The sequence below is a fragment of the Syzygium oleosum genome, unplaced genomic scaffold (genome assembly GCF_021117445.2).
Source record: "Syzygium oleosum isolate NSW1041296 unplaced genomic scaffold, Sole_v2.1 Sole_v2.24, whole genome shotgun sequence".
NCBI classification, from domain to species: Eukaryota; Viridiplantae; Streptophyta; class Magnoliopsida; order Myrtales; family Myrtaceae; genus Syzygium; species Syzygium oleosum.
This window is the reverse complement of record NW_026607508.1, coordinates 296,895-316,834: the sequence shown is the minus strand read 5'-3', so window position 1 is coordinate 316,834 and position 19,940 is coordinate 296,895. Positions and strand designations below refer to the sequence as shown.

The following is a 19,940-nucleotide window of genomic DNA, read 5'->3' as shown; positions in this document are numbered from 1 at the left end:
ACAATACTTTTGACTTATAATCATAATATTAAGAGCAGCATAAGTATCAATTTCTAGCTCTAAAAGTCAGAGTTTTCATGGCTTTCCCAACCCCCACCACCCCCCACCCCCCCGCAGGCATGGAACTTGAGCATCTTCTTTCAAAACTAATAATTCAACAAAAAGAAATTGTCTGCACTGCTCAAATCACAACGAGACAGATCCTATTTCACTACGTTTAACTTTTAAGTCAACAAAGTCTGAGTAAAAATTGATGAGTTCCGGACAAGCTTAGGAAACATGAAATGTTAGATCATGGCAGCATCAGACAGATGAAAAATCATATGAGAAACCCATGCCATTCACCACAATTTAGTAAGCACATGCCCTCATGTATGCAAGAAGAGACAATTGAAACTAATAAACAAGAAAAGAGATTTCTTTAACGAGTACACTGCCCATGGCATATCAAAAACCATTATTTCCTCATAGTTTGAAGATGCTATATTTTCTGTTTTAAACTTGATATCACTAAAGACATCAAAGAATCTCGCTGCAGTGAAAAATTAGTTCCATAGACCTCCATTTATTTTCATGGTTATATGTAGCAATATTCAAAGTGCGACAACAAACAGAATTACAACGAAATTACACCCATCAATAATCAACATAAGAAGACATAAACCTCCGGTAAGCTTTAGTTGTCAATTGTCATATGTCACAATTTCAAAGGGGAGCTAAGTAAATACGGAATCAGCAACAAAATCAAGTTCAGAAACTGACCTAATGCACGCCTCGAAGCTACTCAAATGCATCGACAGTATTGAGCCACAGCCTCCAAATTTATCATTTGCACAGCCATAATATACTTCCTTTATACCTAAAAATGGCTAAGAGTCATCTAATCATTTATGAATAATCAAATTTTATGAAAGTTTAGTTTTATTTCGGTATGATCAACAGATGTACCAATGATCGATCATGCTGCAGCTCACATTATGCATAGTTCACGTGTCACATAAAGAGATCATGCTGAAAACTTCTCTGCTACTTCTGCAGACGAAAATCCAATCGTCCGCCACTGTTCAAAAAGAACATCAAGAGCTTCCATTTCCACATGTTTTGTTACCTAGGAATGCGCAAGAAGAAAAATAAAGAAAGCATAACAAACTTAGGAGCTTTGTCAGAGAGAAAGTTGCTCTTAGTGTAGTTTCAACATAAATTTAGAAAATGCATTTCCTGAAAAAAGTTTTCTTCTTCAGGCTTTTTTATTTTTACTGTTGCTTAATGTTTGAGTCCAAATCTATTTCCTCTTAAAATCGCCCCTTCCATATCTGCTCCATGTTGACTATACTTGTAAGGCTTGATCGTGTTCATCCTTTGCTAGGCAGACTAAGTGAGGGAGATTAGAGTGCATACATTGTATTCTAGGGACAGGATTCTCGTCAAAGCCAACAACATTAGATCATGAATCCTATTGGAAGAATCACTGTCTTTAAGACAGAATCATCAATACACCTTATCTGGAAATTTCATATCTTTCTTCAAATACCCACAACACTGAGAGTCTACAAGAGGATCTTATGCGTGAAGCATGGACAACTCTCTTTGCTCCTCACTATTAGGTATTCGATCTAATTTCTAGTACTCAAGCATTACATTCTTCAAATTTTATGTGAAATTGCAGTTATCCTCCCTATACTTGAGATTTTGCAAAGTCTCTTAGCTCGCTTCCCAAAACTTTAGAATTTTGCATCTCTCACTATACCATTTTAATCAAGAGAGGTGAAGCCACCATAACAACTCGCTGTCAAGTACTCGTTAACATATTCAAGCATGCAATACAGCACAATCTATGAGCACTCAACATTCTGGTTCAGCAGCTTGCAACAGCTTTATTTCTATCCAAAAAATAAATAAATATTATTCCTCTATTCTCTCTCTCTCTCCTCATTAAAGCTTTTTCTTTGACTGTTATTGGTCTGAAATTCAGACAGAGCACAATGGCAAACGAGAAACGTGAAGCACTGTATATTTGTTAGCTGTAGTCATATTTTATGAAAGAATAATGGGAACAAGACCATTTACAGCCTAACAATGCATAGAAAATTGCACTTTTTAACAGATTTGTTTTGATATACTATTTTATCATATATTAAAGAAATATTTAAGGCAGAAACACAAAAAAGATCAACAATAACGAGTGGAAATTGTGAGGGTATCAATTCAGAACAACAACAAAGTGCTGTTGGCCAAAAATTATAGAAAGGGGTGGAGAAGCAATGGTAGACATACAGTCCGTGTCTCATTAGTCCTGTTTCTTCCTGTCGCAATAAGGTTCCCTTCCTCAACAATCACACAGCTGTTCAATCAACTTACTTTATAAAATAAAGTACAATGTGAAAACATTTACTAATTAAGACTGAAAATACTAATCAACTTACTTATAAAATATAGTAACACTGACATGCACTTGGTTGCTGAAAATCAGTTTCTTACCCAACTAGGACTTCAAGGCTATCCAAGGCAAGCTTTGCCTTATATAAGAAAAGGAGAAAAAAAAATAAGCACATAAGATTCAGAATTTCTCTCATACGTGCATACAGGGAATTTAAGGGGAAATCAGCATCAAGTTGCCAGCAGTAGAACTATTTTAGTATCAACATGCAGCTACTAATTGAATGAATCCATGTCCCATAGCTATATGATCAAGATCTTGCAGGTCCTGTATAATACACTGGTCACAAACTTCCAAATAATGATTATTAATACATACTAATCCTGTAATTCAGATGCAAATCCCACTAACACTTAAACTGATATGGCTCTAACAACTGTAAAGCAAAAAAGCCACTAATTTAAGAAACTACATGTTGCTCATTCCAGTACGTCTTAATATTGGTACCTCGGAAGCTTATCTTTCATTAATCAGGTTTTACTCAAACATTCAAGAAGCATCCAGGAGTTTTAGCTTCTCAATCAATTTCCTTCATAAAGCTATGGCACATAAAAAATAAAAAGAGAATCCTAAGCTGTTGCGAAGGCCTCAGAAATCAGAATCGACAATCAGCTTCTTGTGCTTTTGACTCTATTCCACTGAATAACTTAAGTAAACGCCGTGTTTCTTGTGATTTGTTTCTTTTTCATATCCGCAGTCCACAGGGCAAAAGAAAATAACCACCTGATGAGTTATCCATGGGCACAACCGATGTTCATATTACTCTCAAGCTCCAAGTAAATTGACTTTTCAATTCTCCCTAGTTGCCAAAGTAAACAAATGGTAAAAGGACTCGACTTCCAAGCAACCTTTCCCGGTGACTGCCATCTCACTTCTTCATTCCTTATGGTTTTGCCTCTTCAAGCACCTCATAAAACTTAGTGACAGAGTCCTATCCCAGTGATCAAAGCTCCTCACAATTCAATAAGCACCCAAACCCCCTCTCTCTCTCTCTCTCTCTCTCTCTCTCTCTCTCTCTAGATGGTTGTCCACTCCATTGCCTAGTTTTGGGTAAGGGAATTCCCAACCTATAGCACCCGGATTAGCTCAGTTCTTCGCCTGAAAAGTGGACTGAACCAACCCATGTACACCCTACTTCCCATTGTTTCACTCTCCCTTGCTTGTTTTTCCATTAAACCTAGACTTCACCTACTTCTTTGAATGCGGTGCTACCTATCAAAAGAAAGAAAGAAAGGCTATGCCTTCTAGAGATCGTTGCTGATTTCGCAGCGTGTAACATCGATTGCCAGTGAATTCACTACCAAGCATCCACAGGCTAAACTTACTAAGAAACACTCAATCAACGTCTCTCGGACACATTCGACGACACATTCTTCAAGTTCCCACGCACTTGTAGCAACCAAACGAATCGAATTCAAAATCCATCACAAGTATTACAAATAAACTTAATACACTTCCGATGTGCCAAGCGTTGCCTGATCCATCGCAAGCTGCATGAAGCCCAGAACCAACCTCAGGAGAGAATCGCTCACCAGAAGCTACGTCATCGGTTTCCACGGCTTCGGATGGCGGCGGTAGTCCGTTTGCTCCCTCACCGGCCTCAATGATGTCGTATAATGCAGGTGAACTTATCGTCTCTGTAGGCAGGTGGCGATCTTAAATTAGTCAAACTCACAGCTCCCGGGTGGAATCGGGGGGGCTCGAAGACCTCCTACGGCGGAGAAAAGAGGATTTAGAGAAAAAAAAAAGCCATAAAAAAACCAAAACTATGCCTACACATTTACCCTACACTATTTTTTGTGACATCAAAAATCTAAAACTATGTCCACCATAACATTTTTACCCCAAACTTATTCTTATGACATAAAAAACCCTAAACTTTTATTTATGTAACACATTTACCCTCCGTCGAGGTTCCGTTAAATGATTTTTCAATCAAAATAACACCGTTTTTTTTTTTACTTAAACCACTTGGGCGCCATGTTAGCATTGTTTGCTTTCTGGCATCCATGTAGGTAAATTTTTAATGGTTCACATTAACTGAACTTTGATGGAGGATAAATGTGTCATATAAATACAAGTTTGAGATTTTTAGTGTCCCGAAAAAAAAGTATAGGGTAAATATGTTATGGTGAGCATAGTTTAGAATTTTTGGTTGCCTTCGCTAAAAAGGAAAACAAAATATATATAATACTTGGGTATAATACCCAAAGAAAGCCTCGGAGGGGAATACCTGATTATTTCTCTTTAATTCTATTTGACTTTGTTCCTTAGCACTCCTAAGACGATATTCCAAATATGTATAGTTTAGATCTGCTTCGCTAGAACTATCTTTGTGCACAAGTGAAATCTCGGCTTCTAAATTTGTTGATTCAAGAACAATTTCATAGAGTAAAGCTGGATCCATTAGCTGATTGTCTCGGAGAATAACCTTTAAATCGTCCTCTAGTGACTTGCATATTATTCGGAATCCCTACTTTTTCACTTTTTTACCCGAGAGTGCTATGCTAAATTGTGCATAACTCCCATCAATTTGACCAAAATCGACTTCTTGCCACAGCTCAAATGGTTCAAAATACTCAAGCCAAATACGATCCGATTCCGACCCAAAGCGTTCGAAATAAGGTACAAGGTAACTCCGAGGATCACCATTAACACGTGGTTGAAGCATAAAAGGGTGTCCCTCTGTCTGTTCACCATTACCGAGAGCGATATAAAGAGCAAATCCAAAAAACTTGTCATACAAGTCCTCTGAAGCCATAAAAGATACGGAATCCTCTTCAACAGGGAGGACCCACTCTGGCAACTCTCCTGCTGGGAGAGTAATTAAGTAACCAGGGTAGCCACGAAACTTCTGTTATAAAGATAGAGCATTAGAAAGTACCGAGTTTGTTATCCGTTTCCAAATAGAAAATTCAATTTGAGTTAGTAAGTAATTCTAGCGAATTCCACTTCAAACCGGAGGTGTATAAGTGAGTATAGATCCAATAATCCTTGCTTGCATTAACATACAAGTCTCATGTGACAGAAATCATTCCCAAAAGTACAGTAGCCACCTACACTGATTATTCAAGTCAATGACATATGCAACATTTTCCTTGTTTTGGTATTGCTAGTATCCAATCAATGCCAAATACTGATTATTTACACCAAGCTATAGACTATATGGTGCAAAATCTTTCTTTCTTAGTTTAACTTTTGTAATGTTTGGTTTTGATGTTATACCATCCTCATGATAACTGATTTAAAGAGAGCAATTTGAAATTATGTTTTACCATGTGATCTAGCCATATCAATTAATGCCCATCTAAAAACGATTAATTAATGAAGTTTTTCTTGGCTACATAATAAGTAAATTTCTTATGTAAATTACCTTTTATATATGGTAATTTGCTATGTAAGTTAATTATGCCGCTGTGTTTTCTAACTTTATTTCATTTTTAGTTAATAGTTTATGGTAAAAAAAAAGTAGTAAATGACAAAGTTTGTGTATAACTTCAGAAATGAATTTTTCAAGTTCTAGTCCTAGAGAACATTTAACTAACACCCTTTCATATTTCCTTTAACGAAATATAGGTTGATGGAGGAAAATGGAGCCAATGATTGTTCGACACATGATATATCCATAGCACACTATTCTATCTGTTGACACCCAAAATTATTTCTGGTGGAAGTGGGCCGTTTACAAGTTACAAAAGATATAAAGTACGGCCCACATAGCGAAAATCCAAAAAGGCCGCAAGTCAAGCCTAGAGGCATTAAGAAGACCTAAGGTAATTGTCGATAAGACACGTTATAGAGGTGTCGACAAGTTCAAAATCACGAGCCTTGCACGTGACATCAACAAGTTCAAGATCACGAGCCTTGTACGTGACGTCGACGAATCCAAAATCACGAGCTTTACACGTGACGTCGACAAATCCAAGACCACAAGCTTTGCACGTGATGTCGACGAATCCAAGATCACGAGCTTTGCACGTGACGTCGACGAATCCAAGATCACTAGCTTTGCACGGAATCATGGTAATACGTGACGGAAAATTCATTTACACGTGTCAAAAGGTAAAGATATGACTGTGGGCGTGAAGATCAAGGAAGAAATAAAGAGACACGTGGAAGAAAATTAGCTACTACGTGATGCCCAAGGAGCGTAATGTCACGCCCCGCACCCTACGGCACGCCACATCCCTACCACGGTCAATTCATGTGCGACGTCCCAGGACGCGTCGCCGACCCAACGCCCAAATCGACAGAGAACAAAGCACAGCAGAAATAACTAAACACCCGAACAATTTAAAATTGCATAACCAAGGATAGCCGCACCACAATCGACAATAACAAATATACACTTGCATTGATAGGAAGAACATATACACTATTCATATACAGCATGAACATCAAAAATCAAAAGCGGGTCAATGGCCACTACTAACTAAAAGGGGTAAGTGGCCCGGGCGGTTAGGGTTACTAAAATTAGAAGGGGCTCCGGTCAAAAAGGTACTGGCCCGATCTATCTAGGGCTAAGGCTAGACCTACGGAATCCAGTCTGAGTCGGATCCCGATGACTCAGAAGAGCTATCAGACAGCTCAACCTCAGAGTCTAGGGAATCCTGCTCGAACTCGACCCCAGCTGACTCCTCCTCGGAATCCATCGGCTCAGCCTCGTCCTCCTGCTCCATGTCCTGCTCCATGGGCTCTGGTTCCTCACCCTCCGAATCCATCAGCTCCGGGTCTGAATCCCCATCCTCCGGTGCACGGTCAGGGCTCGCCAAGTCCCCGTCCGGACATTGAGAGTCAACATCCCTTGAATCGCTGAGCGGAACCTCAAAAGATCGAAAAGGCCCGTAAGTCCCTACCTGGTCCCTGATACACCATGCTATATATCTATGGGCCTGGTCAAGCTCCTCGCCCGCATCGACCCAAACTATAGAAAGATATCTAACCCAAAAATCCACGTTCCCTGCGGGGTACACCGTCTCCTCTCGGTCTATCCGGTAAGGGATCCCAAAACGAGTAGGCACTGCGGACATCTCAAGGCCGGGGGTCTGAAAGGATTGGTTTAAGCAACAGTGAGAATAAATCTCAGCGAGTAGGTTCCCTAAACCTAAGCTAGGCTAATATGCACCTCCTGACGAGTACTAAACAGCACACAACCCGGATTATGAATGACTTAGGCCCTCGGGCCCAAATCCAAAACTTACCTTGGCCCTGCAGGTTAGGCACTTATAGATCACAATAATAACACAGAACCCAATCGCGACACATGCACGCATCACTTGGTCACAACGCATGTCATGCATATGCTCGTGCTCATACGCGTGCTTATGTCTCATCGATGCACTTTCGCACGCTTGTACTCTTGCACACTTGCAATTACCAAGTTCACCGACCCGCGTAAAACGCATCAGGTCCATCACTTTGAGATCGATCTCCGGCCCACGTAAAACGCATCAGGCTCATGACACAAAACCTGCATAAAACGCATCAGGTTGGTCATCTTCCGGTAGTCCGGGTATCATCCCGCGTAACACGCATCAGGACGGGTTCAATACCCCGCGTAAAACGCATCAGGGCTTTATGTGATCACACATTCACAATCACCAATTATTATCTGAACCCCGCGTAAAACGCATCAGGGCATTTTAGGTGATCACATGCTCATGTCATTCGTGCACACCCGCATATGCACATGTTATGCCAATGTTAGAGATGCACACTCATGGCCATAACGTTCACCCTTGAGTATTCATGGAATTCACATTGGGCACTCAACATGATTTGGCTAATTATTCAAAACAACGCCACGACATGTTCAATCCACATTTCAATGTGCCCAACCAACATATCAGCATGTCCATGTAAGCAATTCAAAGCACTCTTGCATGGTACATAATTCACATGTATAAATCACACAATTAGATTCACATGAACTCGCGCACTCGAGGCCTGCCATGCTACTCCATTCTTGGTCACACTAAGCATATGACATGGCATCACAAAATTGATCACAACCAATGACAATTCAGCCACCCAATCAGTTAATCCAAATATTTCCGGTAATTACACCATTAAACCCCAAATTGATCGCGCCTTGTCCAATTCAATCCCGGTATGGACAGCCACCAAACAGGTCACTCAAGGTCAATAAATATCCTCAAAATACTCTATTAGGCTCCCCAAAACATCACCCAAATCAGCCACCATGAGGACCATTACTAGGCGCGCACAATATTCCACAATTGAACCCGAACTTAACCCAAATTTGGGCCGATTCAATCCAACCTTTCCAGCCACCACCCGGCACATTCTAAGCCGCTAAACCTCAATTAAATTATCACACTAAGCTGCGAAATCAGCCACCATATCAGCCCCTAACAATCTCCATAATTTAACCCCTAAAATACCCTAATTAACCCCTAAAATACATCTAGAAATGTAAATTAGCCTAAATAGGGTTTAGGGTTGTACTCACTTGAATTCCTAGGCTCCTAATGAAGGCTGGATGGGCGGCAAGGGCGGCTGAGCAGCGGCGGGGCAAGCGGCGACGACGGGCGGCCTTCTCGGCGGCGGCACCGGCGGCGGCTCGCGGACGGCGATCCTAGGCGGGGGCTGGTCCTCACGCGGCTGGGGAAGGGAGAAGGAGAGGACGGGATGGCTGGATGGTGGTGGTGAGGCGAGGGGGATGGCGGCACACGGCGGTGGCACCGGCGGGCGGCGGCGGCGGCACTTCGGCGATCGAGAGGGAGAGAGATCACGGGAGAGGGAGAGAGAAGAGGATGACCGGTGGTGATGGTGGAAAATGACGAGGAGAGAGAGAGGCTAGAGTGTTTATCAAATTGCTTAGTGGGGTGGTTGAACCACTATCCCAAAAATGACCAACTTGCCCCTAATCCAAGGGCTTGGATTAAAACTTGCTAAATATCTTGGGGGCATTATGGTCCTCAATTCTAGCATTATTGGGCTGATACACTTCAATATAAAACCTTAAAATAATCTCCAATTAACCCCAAAATTCGGAATACAAGACTAGGGCACGAGGGCAAAACGGTAATTTTCCGGTCCCGGGTCAAATTTCCAATTTTTGACTCTATTGATCCCAAATATGAGTGGCCACATAAAAATGACTTCGTCCTTCCAAAATAGTTGCGCACGCCCACGAAATTCGACACCGAAGTCCGGACTCAATTTCACGATCGATTTTGCTCAATTTGCAGTTTTAGCGTCTCTCATTAACGGGAGGCTGTTTAGGGGTTACGCGTATTGACCTAGGCTACTCGAGTCGCGAGGATGTCGATCTCCCAAAGAACGCGAGGGTTTATCGCTAGTTCCGAGGGTCGCAATCGTTCGGAATAAGTTCGGGATCGTCCGCCATGCGCACTCTCGGTTGCGCGGAATCACCCGCGATCCGATTGTACGTCACTGACCAAACTGAACCCGTCACTCTCCTTAGATCGGCCCACCTTGGCACAAAATATTCCCTCGTCGCTTCTCGGAATCGGACTCGATTCACGGTCAAGTTCTTGGGTCGACGCACCGTTTTCCTAATTAGCCATTCCCTAATGGTCATATCCCGAGAATGATCAGTTCCGGGCGAGACTCACTAAAACGAAATGAGAAATAATCATCTATTTTATTAATCCCGGAAGTGGGCGAATTCAGGACGTTACACGTAAGCAACATCGATAAGTCAAGAAGCGGTTAAAACGCAAAACGTAAGGAAGTGGAAAACGACTTTCAAGGAGAAGTGCAGTCAACAGTTATCAAGCTGCTCTATAAATACTCAAGGATTTCCAACGAAGAAAGGACCTTTCGCAAACAACACAACATATCTTTTATCAAGCTTTACTTTTAGCACATTAGGAGTAGTTTTAGCTGTAATTTTCAGATTCTGCGTCGTAGATTCAATTCCGGCAAGAGTCTTTATCAGGTTCAACATTGTTGATTAAATTCCAATGTTGTGCCATTAGTTCAACGTCGTCGATTAAATTCCGGCGTTGTGCTTGGAATATAGCTGTTGATTAGAATCCAGTCATATTCTCTCAAGTTACGTCATTGATTAGATTCTGGCGTACCTTAAATGGCAATACCGCATATTAGTTGTGTCGTTGATTAGATTCCGACATAACTTGGTCTCGGTATTTGCAAGTTGTCGTTTCATTAATTAGTATTGTCGAGTTTGGTATCATATCGAGTTAGGGTGTAAGATCTAAATTGGGATTAATAAATGCATTTGACATTCTCTGTCCAAGCTTGACTCAAGACCCTGGTCTCCTCTAATAAAATTCGAAATGCAGCATTCGGTGAAAGATTTTCGACGGAATAAAACCAGCGAAACATCTTTTTGGCACGCCCGGTGGGACCTCTATTGAGTTAAGTAGAGAGAGTGCTATGCCACGCACCCGGAGTAGAACCAACTCGGATAATACTACTGACGAGCAAGCTGCGTTGATGGCGGAAGATAATACCCGTGTTGAGACATCATCCGCTCAACTTCTTCATACCGAGGTTGCTAACCAATCTCGAGAGGAGGTCGCAGATATGTCGAGGCAGCGTGTTGAAGATAGAAGGCAAACTGAGCTCACACCAGTTGCACTTTCTACCATGAGGCGGACTATCGAAGAAACTCAAAACGAGTTCGCTGATTATGTGGTAAGGCGTATGACTAAAGTAGTTAGGCCTTTGATTATTAACACTTATCATGAATGCACGAAAGGTCAACATGGAGGGACCATCGCACCGACCCAACTGAGAACAGGATCTCCGTCAGCATTGGGGGGTCCTGCAATACAGTTTGGAACAATGATGCAAAGTACGTCTTCGATCTCACCCATTCGAATATTACCAAGGGGAGAAGCTTTGCCAATAGCACCCAGCGAAGGATTACCTCACGCTAGCGTGGACCCAAATGGAGGAATTGCTCGACATTCAATGATCGATGAAAACCTCCAAAGAGGACATCAGGTTACTCAGGTGCATGGCCCCCCTGTGTTCCAGGTAAATCCTCCACCTGTAGTTCTAGATGCTCAGAATCTTGCAACATCCTTCCCTAGGGGGCAAGAATAGATCCAACAGATAAACATCCAACCACAACGTCAGGCACCCCAGCCTGTGGCGCCTAACGTAAATCAGCATTTTCCACCCCTTATGGGTCCAAATGCTCAAATCCAGCAACCATTGCCAGCACAGTTAAACCCACCAGCTAACCCACCTCTGATTGCTCACAACATACCATAGCTAATGCAGCCACCACCTCAACAGCAGCCACAATTACCACAACAGCCATTTTACCAATTGCCTCATCAAAATTTGAATCAACCATTGCCACTTAATTATGTTGTAGCTCCTGCGCCTGTTGTGGGTCAAGTGCAAAATCAGTTAGTAGTAGACCCTGTAATGAGGGGATATGGCCATGATATGGGATACCTCCCAAACGTTTATAGAAAACCATATCCTGATTGGATGGATACTATACCATATCCAAGAGGTTTTAAAATGCAAGAATGTACATTATTCACTGGAGAAGAAGATCAGTCCACTTTTGAACATTTTAATCGTTTTCTGGCTCAATGTGGTGATGCGGCTTATGCTGATTATTGGAAGTTGAGACTATTTCCCTTATCCTTGTCAAAAACCGCGTTTACATGGTATACTGCCTTACCTGCAAATTCAGTTACATCATGGAAACAAATGGAGAGGTTATTTCACTGCCAATTTCAAAGAGCTGTGCCGGATTGTCAGTAGCAGACCTATCGACCATGAGACAGTTAGCTAATGAATCTGTCGATCAGTTCGTTTCCAAGTTTAAAAGGGCAAGGAATAAGTGTTTAGTCCCTTTACCTGAAAAGACTTTTGCGGACCTCGCTTTTAATGGACTGAAGTTTGAAATCCGAGAAAGAATGGTTGGACAATCATATTCAGATCTGTTCAAGTTATCAACCATAGCTACTAAGCATGAAAGTCTCCTTCAGGAAAAAGACAAAAGGTATGCTCGACAGGGTGAAGTTCGTTGGGCTGACGCTGACGAGAGCGAAGATGAAACTGAATCAGCAGATATAGCAGATGTGGCTCTCGCTAAAAGGGTGATTGATAAGCCATACATTTGCAAGGCTCTAAAGCCAGCAAGAATTAAAGAAAAATCCAACCTCATGTCCAAGGCTAAGGAACCCATTTTTTATTCTTTCGATATCAATAAGACAGAGGAAATATTTGACTTATTATTAGCCGATGGACAGATTAGACTCACGGAGGGTCAGGTTATACCCACCAAAGATGAATTAGCGGGAAAGAAGTATTGTAAACGGCATCATTCATGGAGCCATACCACCAATGACTATCTTGTATTTAAAAGAAACGTCCATGAAACTATTAAGCAAGGGAAGATAAAATTCTCTGAGGACAAAGGTAATTCCCCGATGGAAGTTGATGTCGATCATTTTCCTATAATGACGGGGATTGTGTCATTAAGGACAAAGACCAGGGGGCATCAGCCATATCGTTTTTGCGAAAAGTGTAGACAACTATTGGAACAAGACAAACATTACTCCAATAGTCGAAGACGTCCGCCTAGTGAAGTTGTCAACGGATTCCGCGACTTGGTCCTCACTGATTCATATGATGAACAAACTCCTCCTAGGGGTGTTAATCATCATAGAGGCCGCCGAAGCCATAATAAGACTATTAAGTCATTCAAGCAAAGGTACGAAGAAGGTGATCCGAGTATTGGTACTTTGGGAAAGCCTAGTGGTAAATATGATTATTATGTTAGTTATGCTCCACCACCTTCGTACAATGGGAAGATTGAGCCAAGCGGATGGGGTTCTAACTTTCCTGATCAAGAGGATCTTTGCACAAACCCTCATCCACCACGTCGACAAACTCTGAAAGTGCCAAAAGATCCACTTGTAGGTCAATGGTATGAGGCCCGCCCGACTCAAAACCGTAGTTCAAATCTGACGCGGACTCAAAAAAGGAGAATGCTGAGGAAAAGAAAGGAGTATCAGCTCCAACAACAAGTAAGTCAAGTTCACATCAAGCAGGTTAGACCAACCTTAATCGCAGAACAAAAGGTCAAGCCAAAGTACCCTAAACGTAGAAACTTAGTCCGGAAAAGAAAACCAGGAATTCGAATGTCGACATCTGGTCGACCTCAACAATCTTCACCAAAGCAAGCCATTGAGTCTGCACGGTGTGAACCACAACAATTGTCAAGATCAATCTCGTCATTAAGTTCTTGCATGGTTCGAGTATGTCTTCCATCAAACCTTCAGGTTATGACAGTGGAGCCAGGTCATACGGAAGAAATTACAATGGAAGAGAAAGAAAAGGCAGAATTTCACTTTGATATCGAGGAGGTGGTTGAATTCGAGAAACCTCCACCTAAGGGTTCAAACCATTTAAGGGCTCTGAATATCAACTCAAAAGTTAATGGCCGATCGGTGTCTCGAGTATTAGTGGACGGGGGATCTACGCTGAATCTCATCCCATATCGTTTCTACAAGAAACTGGGAAGGCGTGATGAGGAGATTATTCCGTCGAACATCCAATTGTCCGACTTTACTGGAGAAGTCTCCGAAGTTAAAGGAATTTTCATTGCTGACTTGACCGTTGGTACCAAAACTTCTAGGACGTCCTTTTGTGTGGTTAATGCAGATGGATCTTACAATTTGCTATTGGGCCGAGACTGGATCCATGGTAATCAATGCGTACCATCAACTCTCCATCAGATGCTAGTATTTTGGAATGGAGATAAGGTAGAATACGTCAAAGCAAACACCAAGTCACATACAACCTATACACATGCATTGACGTTGGAAGACAGTATATCCATCAGTAAGCCACCTTTCGTTGACCCCAATAGTATTGCATTCTGCTGCTTCGACAAAGGGATCGTTGAGTGGGTCCCGAAGTGTCACGTCCCGAACCCCATCGAGCACCTCACGATTCCATCAGAGTTCGATCACGGCGGAAACCAATGAAATAAACCGGGACAATAAAATTGGAGAACACCATGAAGAAATAAATCACCAAACCACCAAACCACCAAACATAGAACTATACCTCGATATATAAATATACAACATCCAATTCTTTACAACCAAACACTTCCAACATCCATCAGATTGACATCAACTGATAGTACACACCCGAATGGCTTTCCTGATTACACCACCAACTATTCACATCATGCACTCACTACTTTAATATCAGACTTATAATACACGCACACCAACTGGCTTCTACGGATCGCGTCCTCGACCTCACAAGGGATTAGCAGCCATGGTATATTCTACTCTTGAATGCTCGGTGTGCATCGGGATCCCAAAACGCTGCAACGGTAGCAGCAGAAGGTTCAAGGCTCGGGCGGGTGCTCTGAAATGGTTTGGTTGAAACTATCATGAGACACTTCTCAATAAGTTACAACCTAAACCTTATCTAGGCTACCACGTATTCCAGACAAGTCCAAACACCGAATCAAACAACACACCAACAACGTCCACACACAATCGTACTTACAATCACATACAATCCTACTTGGGATCCATCATGCACATCCCTGCATGTCAGACAATAATACAGCCAATTCATTTATATCCATACTCATCCAGCACCATATCACGCGAAGCAAACCACACTCACACATTAACTCACGCCATGCGTCGACTTTCACAATCCTCACGCGTAAAACCAAATCCAGCTCACTCTCAACTTTTCCACCACTACCGCGCCCGCATAAAACGCATCAGGCCAATGGTCTTCTGACCTCGTCAGGCATCGTCACCCCGTCGGGCCGGGCATCGTCACCTCGTCAGGGACGGTATCGTCCGGCGTAAACGAACACGCCTCAGGACGGAACTTACCCCGCATAAACGAACACGCCTCAGGGTATCACTTTTCCAACCAATCCTACATTCCCGTACCTTCGTTCCACTTATTTCACACGTATCACACGGCCATACATACACACGGCCACACACAATCTCACGCCTCACACCCACTTCGCAAATGCACATCCTCGCCACACAAACACCACACAATCACACATGCTTGACACATGAGCTCATTTCGCAATCACACCACACACCTCACGGCCACACACACAGGGCACACGGCTACTCAATATTCAGCCCAACAATCATTCAAAAATCAACCAACAACTACAACCACTTTACAAACACACCATCCACATACAAACACACATTCAGGATCAATTCCCGTCACGAGGACAGCAACTATTCAACCTAGACACCCCCACCATTCCGCTCATAAAAACGAACATCCAAAGAATCGGGGTAAAATTGGGCAGTTTACACAGTGACCGAAATCCCATTCAAATAAATAGTAAACAAACTCCAAAAATTCTGAAATTTGGATATGTTGTGTAAAACATCTTGATAAACATTTTACGTGAAGAACTCAAAACCCAGTTCCAACTTTAAACACCTATTTTTGTCATTGGAAGTCAGATGAAAATCAACCCGCCTGGTCAGGCCACCTGACCATAAAAATGCATCTCATCCACTACACAAATCACTTTATAAAGCCTTGAAATTTTTATATGTCATAGTCACAAATGTCCCCAACAAGTTTTGTGAAGGAAGTATTTTGAAAATGGGTCTGGAAAAATTTATAAAAATTCAAACAGACCCGCAGGTCGGAGGAACAGTGTTTCCAGCACACTAATTTCAGTCCAAAGATGGACTTCCGAATGGCCTCCAATGATTTCAAAAAATTCTTAAAATTAAATTATGTCATACTTCAAGATTTTGGGAGCAACTTTTATGAAGAAAACTTCCTCAAATTTGACCCACAAAATTTTCCACAAAAATAGCAAACTGGACAGATACAGTAGTCACGAATCCGAGAATCACCCCAAACAACCAAAATTCAAGTTCTAGCTCACACCCATGTACCTCCAACCCACAAAACTCATTCTCAACTGTCTAATCCAACACACAACAGCCACCAACAGCCATGATCAACATCCTAATCAACCCCTAAACTACCCTAAATCGTGTCTAAACGAGTCCAATAATACCCGACGTCCTAGGCAAGGGTTAGATTGCGACTTACCGAGCTCTAGACTATCTCGGCTAGAGCGATATGTGGCGGCGGACGGCAGCGAACGGTGTAACGCCCCTACCTCGGGGTCATAAACGTGACGTTCCGTTCATTATTATCTTTCTTTACACACGAGCGGAAGCATAATATCGGGACAATCACATTCAAAACAACAGCGGAAATTTAGACAAGCAGCATCATGAACAAAGCTTATATTTACAGTGCATGAAAACATATTAAATACAGGCCCTTCGGGCCATGGCAAACAACACATATTTTCATAGCCGACTGAGTAACAAAACTCGGCTTGGGTTATCCTATACCCACTACGGCTTCTCGCTCCTCGCTTCTTCACCTCCACCCCGGTCCCGTCTGCCTGGCCATCTCAGATCCCACCCGTGGCTTTATCCCGGAGCCGGCCCGCTCGCACTGCCAAAGCACCGTTGAACCTATGCACGGATGAGGCACCAAGTCCGTTAGGCCCTCATCAAATCGTCACAAGCATCGTGATTCGGCGATAGGCACGGTCTTCTCTGACATCTATCACGGTGAGCACTTCAGCTCGCTGCTCCACGGGATTGCCAACGCGGGCTGGGGGAGATGCCATCCTACGGACCTGAAAAAAGGGAAACAACGGGAGATGAGTCGGGGAGACTCAGCAAGTGAAAACACTAATATCAAGCGAGGACGAGACAATCGTCATTCACACAAGTCGATTCTTACCGTACTGGCATCAATGGCATTTCAAATAGCAAAGTCATGCTACGAAACCAACAAAACAAACATCAAACGTGAGTATCACACGCGAACATCATTAGATGAGAAACAACGAACAACTATGAAACCAAGAAACGGGTCAACCAACCCAGTTACAACGTATCGCAACTTCCTTTCCCGGTATTAGGGAATTCACTTACTCAACGACAAATAAAACTAGGGAACGGGGATCGAGACGGGTGAGCTCGGGAAATTTCGGGCTTTTTCCTTGCTTCCTCCTTGTTTGGCCGACCAAGACGAGGCCTACCAAGGCCAAACCGTGGCTCTTGGATGGGAACGAGTAGGAACACGGGCCGGTTCGGGGTTGATTTGGGCGTGAGCTTCTCGGCCAAAGTGAGAAAAACAAGATACAAAGGAAGAAGAAGATGATGGTGAGATTGTCGTGAGAGAGGAGAAGGGGCGGGGCTTCACGTGAGGCTTCTTGCTTCCTTATAGACAAATAGGCTTGGAGAAGAAGCCAAGTATTAATGTGCACAATAGTCATGATGGCCTTGCTTGAGTCATGACATATGTCACAAAAGATAAGACCATTTATGAGCATTTATGGGTTAAATGATGAAGGCTAAGACTCATCCTTTCCCTATTGGTTCTCTCTCTCTCTCTCTTTTCCTTCCTCATGGCCGAATGGCCTTCACGATGGTTCCCTGGGCAAGGCCATTTGGCCTTGCCTTGTGTCCCATAATGATAGGACCTCCAAAGTCTAATGTTATTAATGCTTGTCATCATGAAATAGGGCTTCTAAGTCAAGGGCCATTTAATGGCATTAATGAAACTTAATGATGGAAGCTTGAAGGAGAAGCTTTGACCATGACAAAGCCTTATCTTCTAGTTTCTTCCCAACAAAACAAACACGGAGCCTATTTCGGTCTTCTAGAAATGTCGGTTCGGCTCACAATGACTCAGCACCATCAGTTTGCACAATAACAACTAATCGACACTCAAGTCGTAAACCCGCATCATAATCAATTCCTTGATTTCCGAGGGTTTTCTACGACAAAACACGTATAATAATCTCATTCAACCCGAGGTTCGGCGCGGAAATGTCCTTAAATATCACCAAAAGACATCAAGTTGAGATTCCAACGTTCTCAAATAGAAATTGATAAATCTTTGAAATCTTATAAAACCGAACAGCTTTGCACTGTTCACGAAATCGAGCTTGAAAATATAGTAAATGGACTCCGAAAATTCTTAAATTTGAATATGTCATAAAAAAGACTTTACCAAACATTTCTCGTGAAGAAAATTCTTAATTTGAAATCTTTCTGTAAACACCATTTTTAGTAGCTCAAAGACAGACTAAAAACAGTTCGCTGAAACGGGACTCTGGTTTCTAAAATTAAGCTTTGTCCAGAATCCAAATCATCTCGGAAAATTCCCAAATTTATATACATTATAGGAAAGGACGTTCTCAACAACTTTTGTGAAGGAAACTTTTCCAAAATCGTCCCAGAAAAGCTTGTAGAAAATCAAGACAGTGTGAACATCACCGAAATACCCATTCTGGGCAGTTTTACACGGTCCGAAAATCAGGCCATCGTACCACTCATATCAATTCCAAAAATTCCGAAATTAAAGTATGTAAAACTTCATGATATTTGGAACAACTTTCAAGAATAAAGTGTTTGGAAATTCGGATCACAAAAGTCTCCCCAAAAATAACAAAACGAAGGGGTACCAAGGATCCGAAATATCGTTTTCCAAAACAAGAGTAAAAATATTAGTTCCAAATGGAAAACTGCCAAACTTAAATCATAGCCATTTTCCCAGGAACTGAAATTGAGGATGTGACAAATGGCGAGCGGCTCAGCGCGGCGGTGGCGAGCGGCGGTGATCTCAGCTTCCTTGGCCGGGACTCACGGACTCACGGGAGAGAGAGGGGGAGAGAGAAACGGCGGCGTGGGGGGGGCGAGGCGGTGGTGCGGCGCAGCACGGCGGCGAACGGTGCGGCGGTGATCGGCCAAAGAGAGAGAGATGGCCGAAGGGGGGGGGGGGGAGAGCTCACGGCAAGGGGCTGAATGGGAGAGGGGAGAGGAGAAGAAATTGGACTAAATTAGTCCAATTTGACCAAAGTGGCTAATTACCGAAATTCCCCTTTCTCTACTTTTTGATCCGACGGTCCAAATTCGATCTTATCTTGAAATCGACGGCCCAGATCGAATCTTACCAAAAATATCCAAGGGTATACTTGTAATTTCTCAAAAAGTCCAAGGGAAAAATTGTCCAATCAAAAAGTTAGGGCAAAATGACCAAAATGCCCTTTGCCCATAAAACATGCCCTTTGTTAATTCTCAAGGGTAAAATGGTCCGATTCTCCGTTTCACATCAAAATCAAGTTTTTCTGAAGGATTCGGGCACAACAAAAATTGCACGTTACATCCGCAACGTCGTCCTAACGTCCCGTTGTGACTTCCAAATTTTCGCGTGTCCGATTTGAGCTAAATTAAATAATTAAATTCTATTAAACGTAACTCGAGCGTTTCTCAAACTAACGGGCGGCTTGTTTGGGAAATTCGCATATTCGACTCGTGACTGATAATATATCAGGTCACGTGCAAGACCGTTCGGTTCGTGACAATTTCGGTTGTCATTAAAATCGCGAGGATCAATCACTAGATCCATGGGGTACGATCATTCGGTATAGATTCAGGATAATTTGTCAAGTCAT

General features: G+C 42.6%; 2 protein-coding genes and 2 long non-coding RNA genes across 5 annotated transcripts in view; 1 reads left to right on the top strand and 3 right to left on the bottom strand.

Annotated features, from left to right (window-relative positions):
- The window catches only part of LOC115691156 (tRNA-specific adenosine deaminase TAD2-like), an 83,920-nt gene that overhangs the window by 2,623 nt on the left and 61,357 nt on the right, over window positions 1-19,940 (bottom strand). For both annotated transcript variants that reach the window (XM_056302595.1, XM_056302594.1), the window contains exon 6: window positions 763-859. In XM_056302595.1, coding sequence (XP_056158570.1) covers window positions 763-859 — 97 coding nt within the window. The remainder of the gene's footprint in view (window positions 1-762; window positions 860-19,940) is intronic.
- LOC130134854 (uncharacterized) overlaps window positions 1-19,940 on the top strand; it is a 65,119-nt gene that overhangs the window by 8,561 nt on the left and 36,618 nt on the right. The window lies entirely within an intron of this gene.
- Window positions 2,126-4,048, bottom strand: LOC115691159 (uncharacterized). Its single transcript, XR_008814344.1, has 3 exons — window positions 3,970-4,048; window positions 2,479-2,516; window positions 2,126-2,341 (listed from the first exon to the last, which is right to left on the bottom strand). It is a non-coding gene; the product is annotated as an uncharacterized LOC115691159 (long non-coding RNA).
- The window catches only part of LOC130134852 (disease resistance protein RUN1-like), a 39,978-nt gene continuing 24,857 nt past the window's right edge, over window positions 4,820-19,940 (bottom strand). The window contains exon 4 of the mRNA XM_056302593.1: window positions 4,820-5,291. Coding sequence (XP_056158568.1) covers window positions 4,911-5,291 — 381 coding nt within the window. The 3' untranslated portion in view covers window positions 4,820-4,910. The remainder of the gene's footprint in view (window positions 5,292-19,940) is intronic.